Below are 25,056 nucleotides of genomic sequence, written 5' to 3' on the forward strand. Positions count from 1 at the left end.
TGGAAGCCGAATGGCTAAGAAAAAAATAGCATGTGGAATCAAAGAGCATCGCAAGGACTACTTATCTTAATTAGATCTAATTAAACACAGCAGGGGCAAGACTGCAAACAAAAGGTAATGGATGCAAGTGGCCATCATCATCAACAGCAACAAGAATGGGATCTGAATTTTAAAGTATTGGGATAATGCCTCACCTCTGAACTACACCGTCAGTCAACTTTTAATTTCAAGCCATGTTACGCAGTTATGATGTGGATCTAATTTAATGACTGTGTAAGGATTTTTATTTGCTGAATATTAAACTAAATAATACAACCCTTTAGTGCACACCTTTTCTCAAAAATCACCCATCAGCAGACACATTGAGAATTTGCTTCACCACTGCGCAGAAACACACAACTACATGGGAGATGTGGTGTTTCAAGCACTTGGTTTACAGTCATTTGCTGCATATTTCATATCATTGGGAGATTTTGTCTTAAGAGCTGCTTATGGTGAAGTTGCAGATTTCACACCTGGCTTGAGGCCAGCCTCTGAAATGGAGTATATACAGCACATACACTGACTTTAAAGTCATGCCAGAGAACAATGTCAGAGTAATGGATTATGGAGCTTACAGAGCTGAATTTTTCTAAAGGGTAAAGTAGATACAGTATTTACCTCTCAAATATTTGATTAAAAAAGGTCCTTTGAAGTCAATGGTTTGAAGTAGAAAAATCCTTCATGTCCTCTACAGAGGGTATTAATCAAACTCTTTAATATTCAGTTAACAAAGATCAAAAACATGTTTTGTAATTAAAGTGTGTTTTTCCTACGATGATCCTTTTTGTTCAAGTAGGGGGCCCTCTATTACGTTGTGCAAATGAAGTAATTGTGTCTTACCTTGATACTGAGCCCTGAAGCCTTTGTGACGGTGGTTGCTCTCGGTTACAAAGTGCAGCCGTAGCCAGTTTTTGTTGCTGATGATGGGTGCTGGAATATTCATTCCAGTTAGCCTGGGTGTGAAAAAGTCAAATGTGAGAAAACCATGCTCTTTTTTTTACATTTTATTATTATTATTTATTTTTTAGTGGTCACAGGCTTGTGGTACCATTATCAGAAATGCATAAAAACACAAGAAACTTGCCAATAATCATTAACACGTTACAAAATTTAGAGAAATGAAAATACAGTACACTTCACTACCAACTGTTTTAAAAGGTGCTAGGTTTATAAATAAACATTTAATGTTAATTTTACCTTTTATAAAAACTTTTTCTTTGTCTAAAAATGTTCCCTAATATCAGCTGAAAACATTTCAGATGTTAAATGATTATACTCTATTGTATATTATTGACATTGACCATTAATATGTACAAAAACAGGTAAAACTAAATAAAAAAAAGGAACAATGTAATAATTTGACCCTGCAGGTGTTTCTCAATGCCTGAGCTTGCATACAAATGTGCACATGTAGGCAAGAAATTACAAAGGGAACGATAGCATAGACAGATTTCTTTCCTTGTACTTATGTGTGCACATGTCATCACATGTGTGATGTCTGAGAGACTCATAGTCTCTATGCTCAGACTATATCTGTCTGCATTTAGATCACATGTTTTATACAGTGTGTGGCTGCATCATCAGGGATGCTCTATAATAGCAGAGGTTTAAAGCTGCCAGGGGCCTTCTCATTTGTTGGACTAACCAGCTTGGGTTTTTCTCTATCGCCTTGCAATCCATTCACCAGGGTCCGTCATACCACAGTCAATAGCGCAGAGTGCCTCTGTAGCTTTTAAACAGACACTTGGGGACAAGCTAAAAAGCACCATGATGTGATTGAGCTCTATGTTCCCAATTTAGCTCAGTGTAGAAAGAAGAGAAACAATATTGTCTCTCTGTGCATGTGTGTCTCTTTGCTAGTTTATCTTTAACTGTGTGTCAAGGTGTGCAGTTGTATTCAAGATTTGTTTACCTTCTCTGGCATTTACAACAGAGCTACCTAAGGGCCAAAAACACAAAAGCTAAGTTAAAATAACTGAAAGTGGCAGTTAGAGAAAGAATAAAAAGGAAGAGAAGGAAAAGAGCGGAGACATTTTTAGTTGGTTGTTATTGCAGATATAAGAAATTTCATCTCAAGTCTATCCAACTTTTAATTTTTCCTCATGCTAGTCACATCCATATCTCTTGTGTTTAAATTATGGACATAATTTCCTCAGCATTAAACGTGTCTGATATAGTCTGATTTGTGCTTTGTTTGTAATTAATGAGCAAGCAAAATGCTAATTTTTAATACAGATTTTTTTAGTCTAAATTATCCATCAAAACAGGAAGGCAATGGCAGATCTTAAAGGGGAGTTAAAAGGTAATCGATCTCCACACAGAAGCTGACCTTTTCTCTCATTGCATAATTGATAAAATGCTAATGAAAACAAGAATTAAGAGGAGCATCTCTCCAGTAGCAGAAGAAAAAAGACACAGCCTCCAGATTTCCTGGAATCAAAGCTGAAAATATTCACAAAATCTCAACTAAAATTCTGAATGACAATAGACTGGATTGCTAAAAAATTTAGTAACAATGGGAACAAATACATTGTTGCCACACAGGCAAATGCTGCAGAATATTACAGAGGAGGTAAAACATCCCAGGTAGCAAAAAATGTTTGGCCAAATACGGCCCACAACTGCAGTTTTGTTTGTCCCATATTTGACCTTGATGTATGGCATTTACTTAATGCCAAAACTCAGCCGCATCACCATCACCACCACGGATGAAGAATTTAATGGATTCAGTGATGTGGAATGAGATTGGGAGCTTGGTAAACCTGCTTGTATGGACACCCCCGGGTTACAGTCTACAAATGTCTCTCTTACATCACATAAACATGTTGCAATTGAGAGTTAAAGTAAGGCTTGTATTTTTTTATACAGAAATATGGTCATGAAAAAGACCATACTCCTAGTATCTGATAATCGTGAAACAATCTACTGACGTGCATACATCGTGTCACAAATGCTTCATTCAAGATTCACCACAGTTTGATTTATTCCCAGGTTAAATGGCCTTCATTTCATTTATTATCATTCAATCATTCATTATCATTCAATTATTTTTTTTTGGCTTCGCTTCCTTCTCTGCCCCACAAGGGTTTTCTGGCTGTTGCCAGGCTAACATTGCAAATAAGAATTTGTTCTTAATGTTTTGTCTTGTAAAATTCAGATTAAATAGAATAAAAAACCCACACAACACTGTGTCTTTTATTTGGGGTCAGCTTCCAATAGCAGACAAAGCTTAGGAAACAGTACAAAGTACTTTCTCAAACAAGTATATTTACAGTTAAAGTTATGCAACAACTAAAAAAATCTTCCTAAAATAAAAAAAAAAAAGAAACACATGTAAAAAGTGAATAAGTACGTCATGCATTGTGATGTGGGCCAAGGGATGTTAGCTTTACAATGCTGAAAAGACTTTCTTATGCTGCTCCCAGCAGGAACACACACTAGATAAAAACAAACAGGCTTACAGCCAGAAGGCCACCAGAGAAGGGAAAGTTGCAGCATCTCATGTGAAATGTGAGATTGAAGCCTTGTGTGCCGCTAAGCACCTGCTTTGTTTTATTTTCTTACTTTATTTTTTTTTCACAGATATTGCCTATACTAAGCTGTAAGGGCTTAAAACAGCATGTCAAGAATTCATAGATTCATAGATCAAATGTCAGCATTTCCGTCATATATCTTATTTTTTAAAGTTTCCTCTATTGCTAGTTTGTGACCAGTTTGTAAGGGCACCAAGATTGCATAATAATAATAATAATAATAATCTGGGGCTATATTGCTAAATATTAATGCATATCTTTGGTAATAAACAATGCAATTACTATGGAAACAAATAAACTACTTGTAGCCATGCAGTGCCCTCAAGGACACGTGAGAACAGTTTGCTATTTTCTTTCTGTACCCAGTATCTAACTCAGCGCTTACTGAGTGACTAAAAATGAGAAAGTTGAGTTCAATAGGAAAAAAAACATTCCTGACGTAATGCACAGCCATTTTATCAGATTCACTCAGGCTTTCTATTTGCTTCTTCAAAGACATGCAATATGGCTTTTTGTAGATTAACTCTTGCAAATAGTGCAGTATCTTTATGTGTGTGGTTTTATCAATGATGTAGGATATTTCAAGGACTATTGGTATAGTAGATGTTTCTACATTTGCCACAATCAGGAGTTCTCATAAACTTGTCTGTGTAAAATATGCATGATTTGATAGGATGAGGGGACTTATGGAGCATGGCAATCTCATCAAAATACCATTATAACAAGTCCCAGTGTGCAGGAACTGTGACTAAATGTGGCCTTGAGGCCACAATGATAAGTTCAAACCTCTGATGTCTATACCTAGTGCCATAGGAAGGCAGGGTTTAATTTAACTGTCCTGCAACACAGATAATGAATAAACAATTCAAATTAGTCAAAAAGAGAAAGGGCCAGGACATTCCACCCACACATGTGCTATGAAATGTGTCAGGAGAGGTGAAAAGAGTGAATTCTTTATGAGATGAGGAAAAAGCTGCTCTCCAATTCTGCTGTCCCACTCATAGGAGATATAGTTATTCAACTTGGTGCATGTTGGTCTGACAGCACACTGACTTTTGAAAACAGCGAGCAAGTTGCTGTGTGACTGGCAACTGTTTACATTTGTTATTGTAGTACAATGCCTGAGTCAATTGTCTTTTCATGTTCCCTCATTTCTCTCAGAAACTGCTTTCTTCACATGCAGACCACAGTAGGGTGTGGCAATGGAAACAATTTGGTTAGTTTTACTTTGCCCACAAAGATCAATAAAAAATCATTCAGGGAGAAGAAATAAAACCTAATACACACCATCATTAAATCACTTGGTAATTTAGCTGCATGATACTTGTCGGTACATAACCTATATTGCAATCTGGTGCTTATATAAATTAAACCAAGCAAAAAAATGTCTGGTGTGAAATTAAATGTAAAGTTGGTTTAATGTTTGTAGCATGTAGAATAAATGTTACATGAGTAACTGGAAACATCTGCAAGAGACCAAATCAGGATTGGAGGTGGAAAAAAACCCCAGAAAAACAGAAAGGAGTGAAAAGAAATAATTAAATTTTTTGGTCAAATGCAGTAGAATTTTTTGTGAGGAAACAAAAAGTGTACCAAACATTCTTTCTAAGTGTATAAAACAAGCTTTCATGCTTTTATACTCTGTGTTCAGTTTTGAAATAATGACTGACGTGTAATCTGCAGCTTTTTGTTTCTGCCCTTTGTGAACAGGGCTAAACAATCATATTAAAGGTCAGCAGAATGACAAAGAACTGTTTCCTGGTCTGCCCAGACTCAACTATTGTTTTTGCTTGAAAAAAAATAAAAAAAAAATAATATATATATTTATATAAAACACATTTTTTTTGTCTATTTCCAAAATGATTGATGTGCAGCTTCACATCAACCTTCATCGGTTCGATAAACCCATTTGCAGAGATCTGATAGAAATCTTCAATTGATAAAAGGATAGCTGCTAAGAGCAAAGAGGTGTCAGCAAAACACATTTCTTGCCCAATGTGGCAGGATTTTGTCGATTCTCAATGATCTGAAAGAGATTTATTTTCTTCTTGTCATGTCTACATCTGCTTTCAGAAAAGTTGTGACAAAACTGGTTAGTTCACAATACTGCCAGATTTTTTTGAATATTAATCACATATGGGATGATATTGTTAATTATGTTTTTCTGAATTAAACTGTCTGACAAGTTATTTTGGATATTCATATCCTCCAGCATTAAAGGTAATTAATCCATAACCAATGCCTCTTAATTTCCCTGCCCATAGTATTCATATGGCATCACTTGCTAATAACATGTAATATTGAGGGATGAGAAGGAGGAAAAAAGTTAAGTTAGCTTATATTTTACATGTATTTACCAAGAACATGGTTAAAAGATAACAAAATATCTGGCAAAATATGAGCTTTCAGGCTGACCATCATTGTTAAGCAGCTGTAAACCTCAAGAGTAAATAGACAGTTGGCACATTCCAGCCTGCAGCTGTTGAGATGTGTAAAGATGTTTAACTGTTTAGCTGTCCAATCGCCTTGTGCACGTTCAGAGAAACTCATAAATAGAGAGAGAAGCAGAGCGCTGAATTTAATGTGCGCGAGGGATTCAGTCGCTCTGAATAGTGCTTGTTTGCTTGTCTGTTTGTTTACCTGGCAAACTTGAAGCCATCTCTCTGAAGTGTTGGCCCCACTGCACTCCAGTTCAGTGGATCTCACAGGAATTGTGGAGCTTAAAAGGAGAACTCTGTCTGACAGCCTCTGACATTTGGTGACATACAGTAACATCCTGAAGATTCACGTGATGTTCAGTGTCCACTCACCACAGTTTAAGAAACACTCCCAGAAGTTTAACTGCTGCCTGTAAGACTTCTTTCTCTAACCAACAAACAAAAAAAGTCTTATCTTAAATAACTAACAACTCAGAGGAGGTGTCTACAGTTATGATATATAAAAATAGAGTTTAAGAGATATATTTTAATGATGGTACTCACTTATACTGATAACTACTGTGGAAAGCATAATGTGAAGCCAATAAAGCATATGAAAGTGTGAACCCTGCTGTAAATGGAGATTTTAAGGAAACTTTTAACATATAAAATATGTACCGCAAGCTAGATAGCGCTCATTTCTAGAAATACTAGACACAAAATATATGTAAAAAGTTCAATATTTAAAGTTACAGCATGTTTTGTCAAAAGAAATGAAAATAGCTTCTGTAATGGTTTATAGTCAGCAGTTGCAATATACAGCAAATCATCAACTGTCCTCCATTTTGTCCTAAGATGATAATCCTTGTTCTTTTTAACACATTATATGTTCGTAATTAAGTGAAGAATGCATTGCAGAGGTCATGCACAACCACCAGTAACTGGTGTGGAAAAATATGGTGTAAATGTTCAAATCAGTCAACGATCAAATTGCCACGCATCATTAATTCACACTATTATAAGTTTATGAGATTTGAATTGTTCATAACGGAGAAAATCTTCTTCTCTCTCCATATTGACCAGCTGTTGGCTTGATTTGCCCACCAGCAGAGCATTTTTTCCAAACATAAAGCTCTCTTACTGCTGTGTTTTTCGGTAAAAAAAAAAAAAACTTGCTGCTTAATATTTATATATTAAGATATATATAAAAAAATAATAATGTTTGCTTTCTATTCTTCTAAAAATGTAATGCTAAGACTAATCACATGTCCTCTTCAGCCAGAATCCAAAGTTCTAAATAAATAGTTTTATGACAAGGTACACTACCGTTCAAAGGTTTGGGGTCACTTTGCCATGGGATTCAATAGGGAAGTGACCCCAAACTTTTGAACGGTAGTGTATAAAGGCTTGAACAATGAACAAATTCATAAAGAAATATGAGCATGAGCTGCAGATGCTCAAAATTTTTCAGAGGCATTTATGTCAGTTAAAGAGTTAATATGCTGCTGCTATACATTGGAGAAGATACCTGATGATCTGTCAAAACACATCAGTGTCATTCCATATTGACTTTCTGTCACACTCCTCTTAATGTCACCATACAATACTTAACAGTCATCGCCACACTCAGAGCACCTCTCCTTTGACTCCGTCTCTCACTGACACAGTGTCTGCCTCTCTCTCTTTCTCTTGCCATCTGACTCTGAATGTCAACTCTCAGGGACAACAGAGCTCCTGGCTCTCTGATTTATTTAAGCTTCTTCTGGTAAATTATCATTAATGGCCGGCAGGATCAAATATGCCCAGCAGATGCTTCTATTCACATATGATGCAGCGGAGAAAGCTAAGCTTAACCTGTAGGCTTAGAATAAAAACAATTTCAGCGTAACTGCATCAAACCTTTTCAGAAAACAAGAAACAGGCATGTCTGAAAGCTGTTTTTTTAACAAAACCTTGTCAAACATTTGTGGTTGAAGTTTGAGATGAATTATGCAACACTGAACCTCTGTAAATTGATTTAGTTCAAGAAGAACCAAGAGGCACATTTTAAAAGTTTTTCGTTGAGCATTGTTGATGAAGATATAATAAAGATTTAAATTTATGCAAGGAATTCATTCTATCCCTTCTACGAAGCCACACAGGTGTTTTTTCACACATCATGCATGACCATAAAGCACATCATGCTTGCAAAATATTTTTGTATAAATTAATTTTCTGAGAAATCTAACATGCAAAATATAATAAAACTAATTAAGACACCACTCTAGCAGTGAGTAATACCCTTAAAAGATGCCAGAGTTCCTGAATATTGTATATTTTAAGGTTTTTGCCACCAAAGAAGCTAGCTAGCTAGTGACGTTACACTTTATAGTAAAGGACAAACAGTTATAAAATACTTATCTCAGCTACTAACTCTCTTAAAACTCATGGGCTTTTTACATGTCAAGCCAAGTCAAATTTATTTATAAATCAGATTTAAAAACAACCTCAGTTGACCAAAGTGCTGCACAAAGCATAGCAGATAAAATGCCTAGGCCATCATTAACATAAAATAAAATAAACCAATATTTCTCATAAAACAAAATACATGAATAAATTTATACAAGAGTTAAAAATTACATGATACGTAACAACCTTTTTTATTGAATTAATTTTCAACAAAACAACAAAAAGGCTTTTCCCATTCTCACGGTTACTCTGTCACGGGTAGAGAGTCAACGAGACAACTTCATCTTCAAATATGGGGTCCAAGATCATCTCTGCCTCAGCACTCAGCAGGACAGAGGTACACAATCCCAGCATCCCCAGGCAAAGGCTAATAAAAAATAATAAATAAATAAATAGAATAGTATGTGGACATCTTGGTTGACTGACATTCCTCCTTAAAGTCCCTAAAGCTCATGCTCACAGTTAAGTTTAGAGCCAAAAGCCAGTTGCTTTTGTCTTAAATTTGTGAAAGACTTGTTCAGAAAATAGAGACTACAAATCTGTGTCGTCTCAGATAATTTCAGTGGGACACACTGAAGTTCATTAGTTTTAGATAATACAGGAAGGCTTAAAGAACTAGAATTCTGCTATCTCTGCAACAGAAGATAAACATACCACGTAGCTTCTTCTGGTTGCATGTACCTTCAAGCTGGCAAGCTTCCCATGTCATCAGTTTCTCACAATGCAGGCAAATAACTTGTAAAGCCCAAACCTTCACGTTATCCTAATTGGTTCCTCCAGCCTGCCATACAGAACATACTGATCTCACCTTCTTAGGACTGCAGGTTGTGCTCTGATTCAAAGCAAAAATCCTCAGCCACACCAATGATGACAAATTTTGCTCACGTTATGAAAATCAAATTTAAATTAATCATACATCCCTGTAGAGTGAAAGCAAGGTCCATCCCGGTCATCTAAACTCAGTCCTCACAGGAACATTGTCTGGTTCTATCAACCCCAAACTTGTCATTTTGAGAATAGGGGTGTTTCTTTTTAGCTTCAAGAATCTCTTAAAGGATCAACTTTTCCAAGAACACTTCTAACACACTAACACAACTAACTGCTGCAACAAATAACTACAATAACTGCTCTCACTTGCATTTCTTTATTTGCTCTTATATTCTGTCACTTAATGATATTCATATAGATTTAGCTCTGTGTGTATAGTCCTGGATTTCTTTCTGCATTGAAGATTATATGTTCTCTCTCTTATAAAAGAAGTAAAGTCAAGCACTTTGGATAAAAGCTTCTACTAAATGATTAAATGTAGCCATAAATAACAAGCGTTACAATGTAGTTGCATATATTGTATATATTTATTCTTTATTTTATGGCAAGCAGCATTTTATTGTTAATGAAATGAATGAAATGAAATGAAATGAAAAATACTTTATTAATCCCAAAGGGAAATTCAATATTGTAGTAGTAGTAATTTTTTAGACAAAAAATTATTTTTTATTTTCATGTTAATGAAAATAATCAACAGTTCAGTCAGTCCCACATCTACAATACACGCATTAAACATCACAAAACTGTAAATTCAGTTAGATGGTATTTTATGGAGTAAAGATTAATATATGCATTCATATATATATATATATATATATATATATATATATATATATATATATATATATACATATATATTAGTGCTGGGCAACAATTAAATTTTTTAATCGCGATTAATCGCATTGTTACGTGCGAAATTTATCTTTCCTTTAAAAGAAGGCATACGACTATATAAAAAAAATGCAGTAAATTCTGGTTTCCAAACACTATATCAGGAGTCTCCAACCTGTGGCTTTCTGGACCTTCCACAATACCTCTATATACGTGGCTAAAATATTGTTTTACATCTATCTTTACATAATTTTCCACAAATATCCCTTAGAAGAAAGTCTGTCTATCATCTTTTTATAAAGGTTTTATGTTTTTCTTTTTTTTTAACACCTAAAAATGGAAATAAAAATGTGGTTCTTCAAAAATAACAAATATCCTTTGGTGGCTCTTCATTAAAAAATATATATTAAGTTGCCTTTTTGAAAAGTTCCTGTAACATTTGCGTCTCTAAAGGAGTTTTATTTAGCTGGCAGAAGGAAAAATGGTTCTTTGGATCGGAAAGGTTGCAGACCCCTGCACTAAACACATAAACAGGTTTAACAGCAGTTTTCTCTTTAAACACCAACAGTTAAAATATTTCTTCATATATATTTATAAAATCAAATATTTATGAGAAAGAAGGATGAAATGTTCAGGATTTACTAACTAAAAGGTAAAAAGTCAGCAGGATGAATTTAAAGCTGTGAAGCTGCTTCCTTCTAAACACAAAAGGAACAATATGTGATGAATATCAGCATCAGGTGAACAGACAGAAAGCGGGATTAGAATCTCACAGCTTCTAGATGGTGAGGAGAGAGAAATATTCACAATATGCACAATAACTTCCATCCATGCACCTTATTATCATTATTACTTCAGCCTATAATTTCTCTAACCTTTCATTCTTAGCTTGACTGTTTATAGCTTCACCTGCAGCCTCCGCTACCGGGGGTTAAGGGGTTAACTTCTTGTTTCCGGGTGTAGCGTCTGGTCTATAGATGTAACTATAAACATGTGTGGTATCCACAGAAATCTCAGCTAACAGCTCAGTAAAACAATTTCCATGACTAACAAACACAGTTAAGACAACAATAATTACAAGACCAAGTACACAAATTCCGAAAAATATGTAAACACAGATGATGTCTCCCCATGAACTTGAACAAATGACTCCTTCACTGAAAGCTCACATCTCACAGATTCCACAGCTGGAAGTTTCATCTCACTATGACCAAGATTCACCAAACCAGAGGCAGAAGAAGACCCAATTTATGCTTCACGTTTGTAAAAGTCAGAAAACATGTCTTACCTTTGCTGTCTGGCCTTCTTTGATCTCCATGAGAGTTCAATTGCCTAAATTAAAGCTGCATTTATTAAAAAGATAATAATAAATGAGCAGCCCTAATATATATATACATATATATATATATATATATATTTATTTATTTATTTTTATTTATTTATTTTTTTCCTTTGTTGGCTTTGGCTGCAGCTGCTGTGTAGCTTTCAGTCAGTTTTAGGTTACACATAGGCAATTTCAATCATTTATTTTAGTTTAAGACTGTATTTTATTCTTACTGTGTGTAGAGCAGCTTATGGAATTCTAGATTTGCTTTTTTTAAAGGATTTTTGGGCTCTAGTGACTTTTCTTTGACGGTAACTTGACAGGACAGGTGTCAGACAGAAAAGGATGAGGGTTTCAGGCAGGTCTTTTGTACCTGGTCCAGATGTACTGAGCAGCTATATATGAGGCAGCTGCTCAAGTACATGCTGGTCTATTTTTTGGCGTCTAGTCATTTGATGAAAACACTATCCTATCTGCCTAAAATTGCTCATTTACAAATTTAGAAAATCTTTAGTAGGGATGTCCAAAGTCGGTCTCCGCAGGTTGCTGTCCTGCAGGTTTTAGATGTTTCCTGCTGCAGCACAGCTGAATCATATTAATGTGTCAACAGGCTTCAGTAGAACTTAATAATATGTTGAAAAGAGACATTAATTTTGAATCAGGTGTCTTTGAGCAGAGAAACATCTAAAACCTGCTGGACTGCCCTCAAGGACTGGGGCTGGACACCCCTGATCTATAGTAACTTACAGAATTGATAACCAGCATAATGACATCACTTAGCAACTGTGAGGTTTTGTTAAGTTACATACCAATTTGCTGAACTACCTTTGATTTGGGTGTTTTTTTTTTTTATTATGTTCTTTACGTCCAATATCTTTCACAATTATACTCCAAAACCACGTTAAACAGAAAGAAAAATACTTAATTTACAATAAAGTCTCTGGGTTTTAGCTCTCACATAGGTTTCATTTAACAATCCCAGTTTTCTCAGATGCTAAAAAATCAAGGTATTAGTTGATGGATTTTCAAAAACATCTCCTCTTTGGGTGTTTGTTTTCACTTGTTGTCGTTCAGATCAAATCTTTCAGTTGTACATGGTATCCCGAAAGTCAATTAAGCTAATTTTCTTAAGATATATGAATCAGTTGTTTAAAGTTTACATTCTAAAGTTCTTTTTTTAAATAGTCACTTTCACTCAGTCTAATAATGGCATGATTAAAACAAGCTAATAGTAATAAACAAAGAAATAAATTAGAAATATTTAACAATAATGTTTTTTTAAAGTAATGTCAAGGTGATTTCCAAAATTGTCGCCACACAGTCCACAAACATGTCACTTTCTTTGGCGGATAAAATTTTCCTGGTCATGTTGAGTAATTGCCTCCACCGTGTCCTGAATTGTAAATTTAGGGTGAATTCACACCAGCCCTTCTTAATCAAACCCTTGATTTTTATCTTAGAAGTCTGATTCATTTAAGGAGGTCTGAATGCACAATTGAACTCTCAGGTTTGTGTCTTGGTTTGCTTTAAATGAACCAAATGCAGGAAGCAGACAACAACACAGTCTTTTTTTGGAGACATTACTTTGGCAGAAACTAAAGTTACCCTGCACTAACCAATAGATGAGCAAGTTTTTTTGTTTGTCGTTTGTCTAGTCTTCTTCTTCAGTAATTCAATCTCAGATGAGGAGGAGAATATGTTATTTAAAGGGGGGTTAGGTTTGTTTGAATAAGTGCACTTTGAAAGCAAACGTGAAACAGCTAACTCCTGCAACCCCCAATTAAACAAAGCCCCCTATTGTACTCATTCGGGGCTATTAGGTGTGAAACCTCTAGTTTAGTCATTGTCACTGCAGCCATTTGCTTAGAACAAGACTATTCTTGTTCTAAGCAAGGACCTGGACCTGGTTATTTCAAAGGGTGTCGAAATTTCTTCTGTAGCGGTCACTGACTTGGCCATTTCTGACCATTTTTGTATTTTGTTTGATTTACTGATCACTCAGAATGTCCAACCAACCTGCTTCTCCATTAGGAAGAGGTACATTAATGAAAGTGTTAAGTTTGTGGAGGCCATACCTATGTTACCAACAACGAGACAACAACCAGTGCAGAGTCAGTTGATGGACTTCTGGATAATTTCAATCTAAAAATCTTGAATGTAATGGATGCTGTTGCACCAATAAGAATCAAGAGCAACTTGAGCAAACAGAAAACACCATGGAGAAACACCACTGTGGTTACCAGCCTAAAAAGAGAATGCAGAAAAACTGAGCAGAAATGGCGGAAAAATAAACTTCAAATTTACTATGAGCTGTACAAACAAAGCCTGCGTAACTATAACAATGAGCTGTGCAAGGCCAGAGAGCTGCATTTATCTGAAATGATTAACAGGAATGTCAACAATTCTCGCACTCTGTTTGCTGTGATTGAAAAACTTCCTAATCCTCCTATACAGATAAACCCAGAGCTCCTTTCCACTGAGAAATGCAACCAATTTGCAAACTTTTTTAGCCAAAAAATTAAAACAATCAGACAAAACAATAATTCCACACAGTCAAACAAGAAATTAGTTTGTGTCTAAAAACCCGGAAATAATTCTGATGTCATGTCGCAATTTAAAATGGTGAATTTAAAAGTCCTACAAGAAACAGTTTGGCATTTGAAGTCAACAACATGCACTCTGGACATGATACCATCCGACTTTCTAAAAACAGTTTTTACCTCAGTAGAAAGTGATCTCCTACTGATAGTTAACAGCTTACTGGCATCAGGCATTTTTCCAAACTCACTAAAGATAGCTGCTATTAAGCCACTCCTAAAGAAAATGACTCTAGACGCCTCTATAATGAACAACTATAGACCTGTCTCTAACCTCTTTTATTTCCAAGATTATTGAAAAAGTTGTATTACACCAGCTTCATGACTTTTTAAATGAAAGTGAAAATTTTGATAAATTTCAGTCCGGCTTCCAACCTCATCACAGCACTGAAACAGCTCTGGTTAAAGTGCTAAATGACATTAGGTTAAATACTGATTCTGGTCAAGTATCAGTCCTGGTTCTGTTGTATCTCAGTGCTGCGTTTGATACTGTAGATCACTGAATCCTGTTGCACAGGCTGGAAAACTGGGTTGGACTTTCTGGAGCGGTTCTTAACTGGTTCAGGTCCTATTTAGAAGGCCGGAGTTATTTTGTTGTGATCAGCAGCTATGAATCCAAGCAAGTGGCCATGACTTGTGGAGTCCCCCTGGGGTCAGTCCCTGGACCTCTTCTGTTCAACTTGTATATGCTCCCTTTTGGTAAAATATTACAGAACTATAGCATTAATTATCAAAGTTATGCAGATGATACACAACTTTATGTGTCTCTGTCACCAGATGACTCCAGTCCAATAGACTTAATGTGTCAGTGTCTGGAGCAAATAAACACCTGGATGAAGGAGAATTTTCTACAATTAAATGAAGACAAAACTGAGATTATTCTGTTTGGTAGCAAAGAGAAGAGGGTCAGCATTGGAAAACACCTGGAGACTTGGGCTCTTAAAATCACCAACCAAGTTCGTAACCTGGGAGTGTTGATAGACTCTGATCTGACTTTGAGCAGCCACATCAAAACTGTCACTAAGAAGCTTTTTACCAGCTCAGAAACATCAACAGAATTAAAAGTCTAGTCTCCTAGAAAGACCAAGAGAAACTCATCCATGCGTTCATCTCCAGTAGACTGGATTACTGTAATGGTATTTTAACAGGACTTCCTAAAAAGAGCATTAAACATCTGCAGCTCATCCAGAACGCTGCTGCTAGAGTTTTAACCAGGACTAAGAGATCTGAACACATCACACCAGTTTTGAAATCTTTACACTGGCTTCCAGTTAGTCACAGAATAGATTTTAAAACCCTTCTGCTTGTTTACAAATCCCAGAATGGTTTAGGCCCAGAATACATCTGTGATATGTTCAGAGAATATAAATCTAGCAGAGCTCTTAGATCCAAAGACTCTGGTCAACTAGTCCAGACCAGAGTCCAGACTAAACATGGATAAGCAGCATTTAACTGTTATGCTGCAAACAAGTGGAACAAACTGCCAGTGGAGATTAAACTTTCCCCGAATCTAGACATCTTTAAATCCAGGTTAAAAACATTTCTTTTCTCATGCGCCTATGCATGAAATCTGCACGGTAACTTTTTTAATTTATCTTGCTTTTAATTATTTTAATGTAATTTATTATTTTATTGTGATTATGTGTTGATGCCTTTTACTATTCTAAATATCTGTAATGTCTTTGTTTTATGTAAAGCACTTTGAATTGTCCTGTACATGAAATGTGCTATACAAATAAACTGCCTTGCCTTGCCTTGCCTTATTGGACAGTTGAAGTTGCCCATGCAAATGACAAATCCTTGTTTTCAGAAACATGGGCTTTCTTGATTTATTGCAGCTCCTACAGTCTCAAGTTGGGTGTCAATCAAAAGCTAAGCAGCCTGGCTATACTTCTGAAATCATTTGATTAAGAATGCATAAAGGCAACATAAAGTTATTGTAGAGAGTACGTGAAAGATTAGGCACAGCTGCAGGCCAAGTGGCAAAAATGTAATAAACTATTCTTTGGGTAACTATAAGTTTTAGAGAACTATGCTTTTGTTAGAAAAAAAACATTGTTCAGTGGATTATTAATTAACTTTAAAGGTGTGTTGCTTCAGTATTTTTATTTTTTTTAAATGTTGTTCATGTTGTGTGCACAGCAACACTATGTGGAAAACAGCTGATTGCCAGCAGGCAACTGGTATAGAGTTTTAAAATGTTTTTTTTTTTATTTTTACAGTAGATCTTTGATGCAAATGCTAGAGTTTATAACAATGAATACAAAACTTTTCTTTAATAAGTAAATTAGTAATTATATGTCTGCAATAATGTGGAGACCTGGGCTGCAAGCTCAAACCTGCTAGCAGGCACTGCTGTTAACAAGGTGTTAACTCAAAGCATGTTACTGTACAAGATATAACACCTGAATGTTCATCCCCTGCAATACAAGCACTTCCCCACCTTATCCCTCCTCACAGGTCAACTCACCAGATGGTTGGTGGTTCAGATCCTTCTACTTCCAGGTAATCTGACTTCTCCTCCATCTGAAATTCTGTGAAGACCAGAGAGATCGTGTCGCCTGGATCTGCCAATATGGTCCACTTACACTCCCCGCTGCTGCCCAGGCCTCCGACACCTCCAACTCCACCTCCACCAGTGCCAGGGGAGTCACCTCCAGGGAAATCGAAGCTAGAGATGAGCCCACTGGAGCCCCTCAGGGTGCCACCGCACGTGTCCTCGCCTGTCAGTCACCAAAGGAAATAAAACAGGGTGGGAAGAGGACATGAGTCAGGGGGAACAGACACATGTACTCTGACATGTTTTAGACCTTTTACCATGGGGAGAGAAAAAGGCAGCAGGCAGAACATATTTTTAACTGTCAATTCAAATAAATGCAAACCACCAAAAACCCAAGACAGAAGTAATGTATTCAGCTGTGCAAGCCATTTAAACTCAAATCTGTTGGTTGCCTCATAAAACATTGCAGTACTTTCAGTACAATCATGGGACTGTTAACAATATGATGTGATTCAAATGTTGCAGCAAGAATCATGAAGCACAAGGACAAGTGTCAATTAACAAAAAAGTACAAATGACCAATTAACAAATTAAAGCAAATAAACTCTGTGCTAGTTTGATCAGTTTTTTCCACTTTAGTCAATATAGCCAGGAGAAAGATCATTGTCCTCTGTGGTTTTATTTCTCTCTTTTACCACTCTCTGTCCAACAGTGAGTAATTGATCATGGTTTCCTCAAAGTCCCTTTAAGTTTTAAGAAACAAACAAACAGAGCCCATATTACAGCTGAATAAATAAATAAGTAAATAAAATAATTCCAATGTGGCAGTTGTGGCACACCAACTGAATGTTAATGTGTCCGCCGTAACAGTGGCTTGCTCTCTTTCAATCTAAGTCACATGTCTCTTTTCCGCTACTCTTTCTACTATTAGTCACCAGCAGTCTCCCATCTATCCCTGTATCCGTTTTTTTACTCTCTGAAGAATCCTTAATGATAGCAGGGCTTTCACAGTTTTCAGATCATTTAAGACTAATACGTGACACTCAGCTGTGCCAAGCTGAAACCTTTGATGGCTCAGCTTTCCATGCAGGGCTGTCAGAGCTGCTAGACTTAAAGTATTCCTATATGCCGCAATAAACGATTGGTCAAGGAACAAGGAAGTGGAATTGAAGAGAAAATAAAGCAAAAAGGGCGGAAAACAGAAGAGAGGGCTGCAAGTTGGTTTGATCCATGTGTTCTTCGACACATTAGCAAAAGAAGTGTAATTGTTCAAAGTCCCTATAGGAAAGACAGAGCTAGGATACTGATACTGTGTAAGACACAAATGATGGTGACATGTATGATTCATATGAAGGTCAGACTTTAATTTGTAGACTAAACCAGGGGCAGCCTTAGTCAAAGCTTATAATAGCAGCACTGCAACCAAAAATGCATGAGAAGACATGGTCTGTTTCAGATTTAAGTCACTATATTCTTCACCGATGCATTGTGTAACTTAACCTGAGTGACATCCATTAAAGATAACATAACAAAGACAGCCCTCCAGGTCTGAAAAAGTAATTAGCTGAGATGAAACTGGTAGTAAAGTAAAATAGAATCTGACCATAGGAGTCGTGTCCCTTTTTTTTTTTTTTTTTTTTTTTTTTTTTTGAACATATATTTATTGATTTTATAGAACAACATTACAAAACAAGAGGTTATCAAGACCCCAACTTTCTAGTATAATAAAGTAGAAAAAAAAAAAAAAAAAACTATTAAACTAAATAAATAAATAACTAAAAACTACAATAATAACAGATATGACAATAAGAATAGGAATAAAAGCTCCTCCACCTTACCACTACATTATTTAACCATAGTCAGACATCTAGTGGATCTTCAATAACATCATTTTTAATCAGTTGGAGAAACAAAGTCCAGATTTCTTCAAATTCGAGGGCTCTCTTTCTAATCACGTAAGTCAGTTTTTCAAGAGCCAAGCTTGAAGTCAAATTTCTTAGCCAGAGAATCAACGAGAGACAGTTGATGTTCTTCCAACATAATGCAATAAAGCGTCTGGCTTGCAGTCATGTCCCTTTTTGATGCTGATGACAGACATGAGGGCAGCACAGTTTCCTAATGACAACTGAGGCAAATTGAGCCAGAAAATAGTCAATAGAAATAGAAAATACTCAAAGGTCTGCCTTTGAGTGGGAGAGACGTTAAAGACAATTAAAAAATTGTAAGAAGGTAGAAAGGTAAAGGGAGAGGTAGAAGAAGCACTGGTACATAAAGAATTAAAGAAACAGTTGGCCTAAGTAAGACATGAAGAATTCTAGTATTTTCACAATCACGACATGCTCTTATTGATATTTGATTCTTTTAACTGGGACAAAAAATACCTTATTAGAAAGTAAGTTGTGGTGGTGGAAAAAAAGCAAAAAGCATCCAAACTTCAAGCAAGAGAGTTTTTGTCCTTCACAAGCTTTTCCTCAGCTCATTTTCTTTTCTACTTCAAAGACTTTTCATGTCTGAATTGATATATTTCAGGTCACTGAAAAGATTTGTGACTGTTTGTGCTCTTTTGTGTGATAAAGGCTGTTTTTGGAGAGCATCTGGATATACCTTTAGAAAAACATGATCTGCTCACAGTGCACATTACCACCAAATGTGAACATCTCTAAGAACATATTTCACAGATTTCAAATACTGTCATGAAACCCACTGAAAGTGACTATATGTGTTTATTTTACATGCTGATAAATATGAACATCTGATAATAAGCATCAGACCCTTTAGTTTCTTTGTTCTATTTTCTGAGAGATGAAAATGCAGCAGAAACACTTGAAAATAATAAATTAAGTTAGGTCTTGAGGCACATAAATATAATGAGTTTATGTTGTTGGTTTAAACAGGAACACACATATGACAAAATGTTGCCCAGTGGTAATAAAAAACATGCATGCGGTACTTGCCAAATGTCTTGCAAACAGCTTTAGACATCCCTTTCAGCTAAACTAAACAAGCTGCAATAACATTCTTTGGTTTGTGGGCTATATTAATGATCAATATTGCAGCACATGGTAGGGACATGGGATGGATATCCACAGCCACATTTAACAATAATAACATCATCAATGTGTCTACTGGTTTAGACATATTGCACAGGGAAAAATAGGAAGATGCCTGAAAGAAATTCATAATCTTACAATGGAAGCAGGTTTCTTTGCTGTTTCTTTGAGAAGCATCCGTGCGTGGTAGTATAAATCATGAACAGGCAAACTGCTGTCAGGCTTAAAAATGCTTTGCTGCTTAAAAATTCTGAATAGCTTCAGTCTGATAATGGCTTCCAAGGTTCATATATTCACTTGCTGTGTTTCACTAAGATACATGATAGGATTTAAGGTACAGTTTTTGCAAATGAGGTTCAGCAACATTAAAGACACTCAATGCAGGGCAGTATGTTCTTTAGTAAATCAAAAGAACATGGTCTCGGTTTAAAAATGAGGAAGGAGCTCTCTCTTTAAAAAAAAAACTGTGGCAGTGTTGAAGAAAAAAAAAAGAAAGAAAAGATGGTGGCGAGGATTAGAACTGCTTTAGCTGAGCTCATTTACATCCCCAGCATCAGCAATCTAATGCTACTTGAGGAGGGATTAAGCCTCTCTCCCCTTGACTTTGATCAGATATACAGCACTTGTCTTTCTACTTAGAAATATTCACCCCCAAGGATAGAAGGGAAGGAACTCATGTATAATTTTCAACACTACCTCAGGTTTTTCCTTTGTAATAATCCCCGTGTTAATGTAAGGCAGTGACTCTGTCTACAGTAAGTCTCTCATTTGCTCGGCTCCAAGTCATGTTAAACATTGATAGGGTTGAGGAATGGAATATAGATCTGTAATGGGTGTGAAGATGCAGTTCATATTGCATCAGCATATTTCTGGGAGTCATGTCATTACAGTGACCATCGCAACAGAATTTTAAGATTTAAAATGAATTATGAGTGAATAATAGGGGAGATTTAATGAGCAATTTGGCACGGGAACTCTGACAATGCTAGATAACAGTAAGGAATTGGTACATTTTTGTTTTATGCTTTACTTTGTAATGATCCTCATTATCACCTCATTCTTCTTGTGATGTCAAAATATATTGAACATGGAGGTTCATACTGCTAAGCCAAGTCTTGATTCAGATGCCATTAAAATGGTTGCCTGTTTTCACACTTCAGCAGCAGCATCTGGTAAAGATAAGGGGACCATTTTCATTTCAATTCTAACTGTGAGGGAAACCACTTGGACTGAACAAGCTTGCTGTCGGCAAGTTAGCAAGTCAGATTTTCATGTTTGAACAGACGATTTTAGTGACTGAGAGTTTTAAAGATACTGCAGACAGAACTGTGCATTTAGTTCATTTATATTAGCCGGAATGGAGATGTTTTAATACAGCAAGTTTTTTCTGTGGCCTAATTTCCTTATTTTCATGGACAGTGGCTGGCAGCCAGAATGACAGTCTATCAATAGACCATATTCTCATATTGCCATGCTGTCCCCTGTTTGCCGTCTCATTGGCTGGTTTAATGAATGTCAAGAGAGAATTTAGATAGAAGGAATCGAAATGGGCTTGTGCGAAGGGTAACATAACTCACAATAGCTATTAATTCTCCATATCACTGCTTTTCTTTTCACAGCTGATTCTTTCTTGGGGTTTCTAACTATTTTTTTACAGCAGATCCTTCAGTCTTTTCTTGCTCTACACTTAAGACTAAGCCACCATATGTGTCTACTTAGTTTTCTTGTCACTTCTTCACACGTTGTCACATTTAAGAATGTTTGTGATGTTTGTGATAAACACATCCTTTCTGGTTTTTAATTTATTTATTTCAAAATAGAAAAAACAGTTTCCATTTCAGTAAGCTGTGAGAATCCTCCAGAACTATTTTTCCATTCATAAAACCCAGACAGCCAAACTTTCTGGGCTGTAAATTCTGCTTTTTAAAACAGTAGTAAAAAACATTTTGATTGGTAAAAAAATGTTTAATCAAAGTCAACTTCTTAGAAAAAGGTACTGGTTCTCTTACTGCACCTTTGTCTTTTTCCTCTTCTATTTCTTTATCTTTGTGTCAGTTATGCACATGCAAGAGTTTGACAAACATGGACTTTGGAAGTTGGAGAGTGACAGAGATTAGCACTGGGAGAAAGATGGAAACAAAAAGATGGTAACAATAAAAGGCAACTGGAATGAAAGATTTAGGTGTTGGGAGATGGTGGAGGGGGAGTTAAGGGTTGGTGGAGCTGAACAGTGGATTGGAGGGGGGTTTTGTGTTGCTGTGTGTTTACTCTGAAACAATTGGTGATGAGCAGTAGGGGCAGGATCTCTGAGGAAATAAGATCAAAGGACCATCTGCCCACATATAGGAGCCGGCCCCGACTTCGCTGAAAGATTGAGGCTCGTGTGATACCCATGCAAACTTGAAGAGGAGTGATGTTTCTGGCCTGTAGCAATAGAGGCAGACGCAGTGGCTCTCCACCTGTGGCTTTTTGTTGCCTCCAACATTCAAATTTCTAACATCTATGCTGAATCATTTTCATTTTTCTGAATTGCACTGTAAAAATTGACATGAGTAAATTTGCTCTGTTGGCTTAGGGATTTATAAAAGTTAAATATTAAAATAAAATGTGAAGATCTTTGACTCTTTTTAAGTGAATGACTGCACATCTGAAAGCAAGCTGTCCAGCAATATAAAATAAAGATAATAATAATAATCAAATTGCACTCTGAAACTTCAGGCATAAAATGTAGTAGTTTCCCATTTTTCACGAAAATAACTGCAGGGTTGATCTAGTGAAGTAAATGCACAATAGAAAGTAATCAAGCACTGGCCAAAAATATCACCACTGTGCTAACATTTCATTTACAATTATCTACATCAATTGTCACAGGGTCCTTTCCATTTCCGTCTCAGAGTGGAAGAAACTCAGGCAAGCGAAAGACGTAAAATGCTTGTAACGTTTATTTGCTCACCTTCTGTGACAATAAGTAATTAACAGGATTCACCTAGGCCAGAGTCCAGTCCAGTTTACACAGATCCTGAGAGGTTGTTACCTCCTTGGTGTCCATCCCAGCACTGCCCACATCACAGTGAGAATCCCTCTTTTCATACTATAAGCCCCTCCCACAAGGCCCAGTACCCAAATGAAAAAAAAATCAGTTAACATAATTAACTTAAAATCATTTTCATTCTCCCTACAGGAATACACCTTTGCCAACATTTTTCCCCTAATTAATGCCAACACAAAACACCTTGACCCAAGCCACATGATCCAGGAACATTATCAAGGTCTACCTGTTTAAGAACAGCAAAATTCTTCTGCTCGGTTTTGCCAAACCATGCAGGATGCGGCCCGCGTACCACACCCCGCAACAACTGGTGAGTGTGTGCGTGAAATGTATGCCTAAACCAGGTGAGAGCCACCAAGTGTGCACCCTTGGCTATGCTACTCATACAGAAAAGGGGTGATGAAAACATAAAAGGAATCATGATGTCCATTTCTAACAATGACAGAGGGAGAGAGAAAAAGCAACGTGTGTGTATGTATGTTTGCACGGATGTGTGGCGCTTGTGTGCATGCACTGACCACAGTCAGACGGAGCAGTGGCGCTGCTCCCTGACATCATCCTCCCCCTCTTGGAGGCTGACGGTGTACGGAAACCTAGAGAGGAAAGCCGCCACCACATTGGTTTTGCCTGAAAGATGACGTACCACAAATCTGAAAGGCTGGTGTGACAGGTACCATCGGGTGAGCCAGCTGTTGTGGTCTTTCATGGAGTTGATCCAAGTGAGGGCCCTGTGATCCATTTCCAAATCAAACTCCGGTCCGAGCAAATAGTATCTCAGGCTCTCAAGTGCTCACTTAATGGCCAGGCCTTCTTTCTCCACGGTAGAATACCTGGTTTCGCGGGGCTGCAGTTTTCGACTGAGGTACAATATTGGCTGTTCTGCTCCAGGTTCTCCTGGGGCCAGCACCACTCCAAGGCCAACTGCTGAGGCATCCACCTGCACCAAAAACGTTTACTGAAGTCTGGACTTTTCAGAACAGAATAGGAACACAGATAATTTTTCAGTGTCTGTAAAGCTGCTTCACAGTCCTCTGACCAGGTTATGGGATTTTTATGTGCCTTACTGATTAGTGCTGTGAGAGGGGCAGCAATGGTTGCAAACTGGGGCACAAACCTGCGGTACCAGCCAGCTAATCCAAGGAAAGACCGTACCTCATTCTTGGTACGGGGGCAGGGGCAGTTCTGAATCGCCTCCACTTTATCCACTTGGGGTCGCACTTCTCCACCTGCGAGTTGGTAACCCAGGTACCGTGTCTTCTGCTGTGCCCACTCACACTTTGTTGTATTCAATGTCAGTCCAGCTTTCTGAATTTTTCCCAGAACCAGTGATAAATGTTGGACATACTCCTCCTATGTATTGCTGAAGACCACAACATCATCCAGATAAGCTGCACTGCAAAAGTTACAGCCTTGGAAAACCCGGTCCATCAACCTCTGGAAGGTGGCTGGGGAACCATGCAGTCCAAACGGCATCACTGTGAACTGATATAGCCCTGTTGGTGTTTGGAATGCGGTGTACGGCCAGCATGTCTTTTCCAGAGGCACCTGCCAGTACCCTTTGCATAGGTCCAGAGTGATAATGTACTTGGCCGCTCCAATCTTTTCCAGCAACTCATCGATTCTTGGCATGGGATAGGCATCAAAGTCAGAGACTGAATTGAGCTTTCTAAAATCGATGCAAATCCGAAGAGACCCATCCTTCTTGAAGATGATAACTATTGGACTGGACCACTCGAAAGTAGAGGGCTCAGTCACTCCAAGCTTTAACATCTCTTCCACCTCCTGCTAGAGTTTCCGCACCAGGTTTTGTGGAACACGATTGGTGAATAGGGCGTCCATCTTTAAGGCGGATCAGGTGTTCAACCAAGGTGGTTTTCCCCGGGTTGGCAGCAAATATTGGTGAAACTGCCAGAAAGACCTGGTGGAGCTGTGCGGCCTGCTCTGATGCAAGATGGTTCAGTTCAGGATTAACCTTGGTGTGTGGGACTTTGGGTCCAATCTCATCCTCCACTCCAGTGTCCACCCTCGTCACCACCAGTGCCTTCCCCGGAACCTGAGTTGGACTCTCCTTCCATTCCTTCAAAAGATTGATGTAGTAAGTCTGTTTTGGCTTTTTCTTGTCTGGGTGATGAACCTCATAGTGATGGGACCCATCTTCCGGATAATGGTGTACGGCCCCTGCCATTTTACCAGGAGTTTACTATTGGAAGAAGGAAGAAGCAACAGGACCTTTTGGCTAGGCTCAAATTCTCTGTGACGAGTTTGTTGGTCATACCAGGTTTTTTGACATCGTTGGGCCTCCCGCAGGTTGACCTCAGCCTCCTCCTGGAAATTTGCTAGCCGCTCCCTCATTTCCAGCACAAACTGTATCACTCCTCTGTTACTGGTTGTTGTGGGAGTCTCCCAGGTCTTGCAAAGCAGATCCAATGGTCCCTGA

At 37.4% G+C, this 25,056-nt stretch overlaps 1 protein-coding gene across 1 annotated transcript in view; it reads right to left on the reverse strand.

Moving 5' to 3' along the window:
* LOC121641592 (CUB and sushi domain-containing protein 3-like) overlaps positions 1-25,056 on the reverse strand; it is a 289,036-nt gene that overhangs the window by 200,259 nt on the left and 63,721 nt on the right. Inside the window, exons 5-7 of the mRNA XM_041987820.1 lie at positions 16,675-16,743; positions 16,491-16,629; positions 883-995 (exon numbers count right to left, since the gene is read on the reverse strand). Coding sequence (XP_041843754.1) covers positions 883-995; positions 16,491-16,629; positions 16,675-16,743 — 321 coding nt within the window. The remainder of the gene's footprint in view (positions 1-882; positions 996-16,490; positions 16,630-16,674; positions 16,744-25,056) is intronic.

The sequence above is a fragment of the Melanotaenia boesemani genome, chromosome 6 (genome assembly GCF_017639745.1).
Source record: "Melanotaenia boesemani isolate fMelBoe1 chromosome 6, fMelBoe1.pri, whole genome shotgun sequence".
NCBI classification, from domain to species: domain Eukaryota; kingdom Metazoa; phylum Chordata; class Actinopteri; order Atheriniformes; family Melanotaeniidae; genus Melanotaenia; species Melanotaenia boesemani.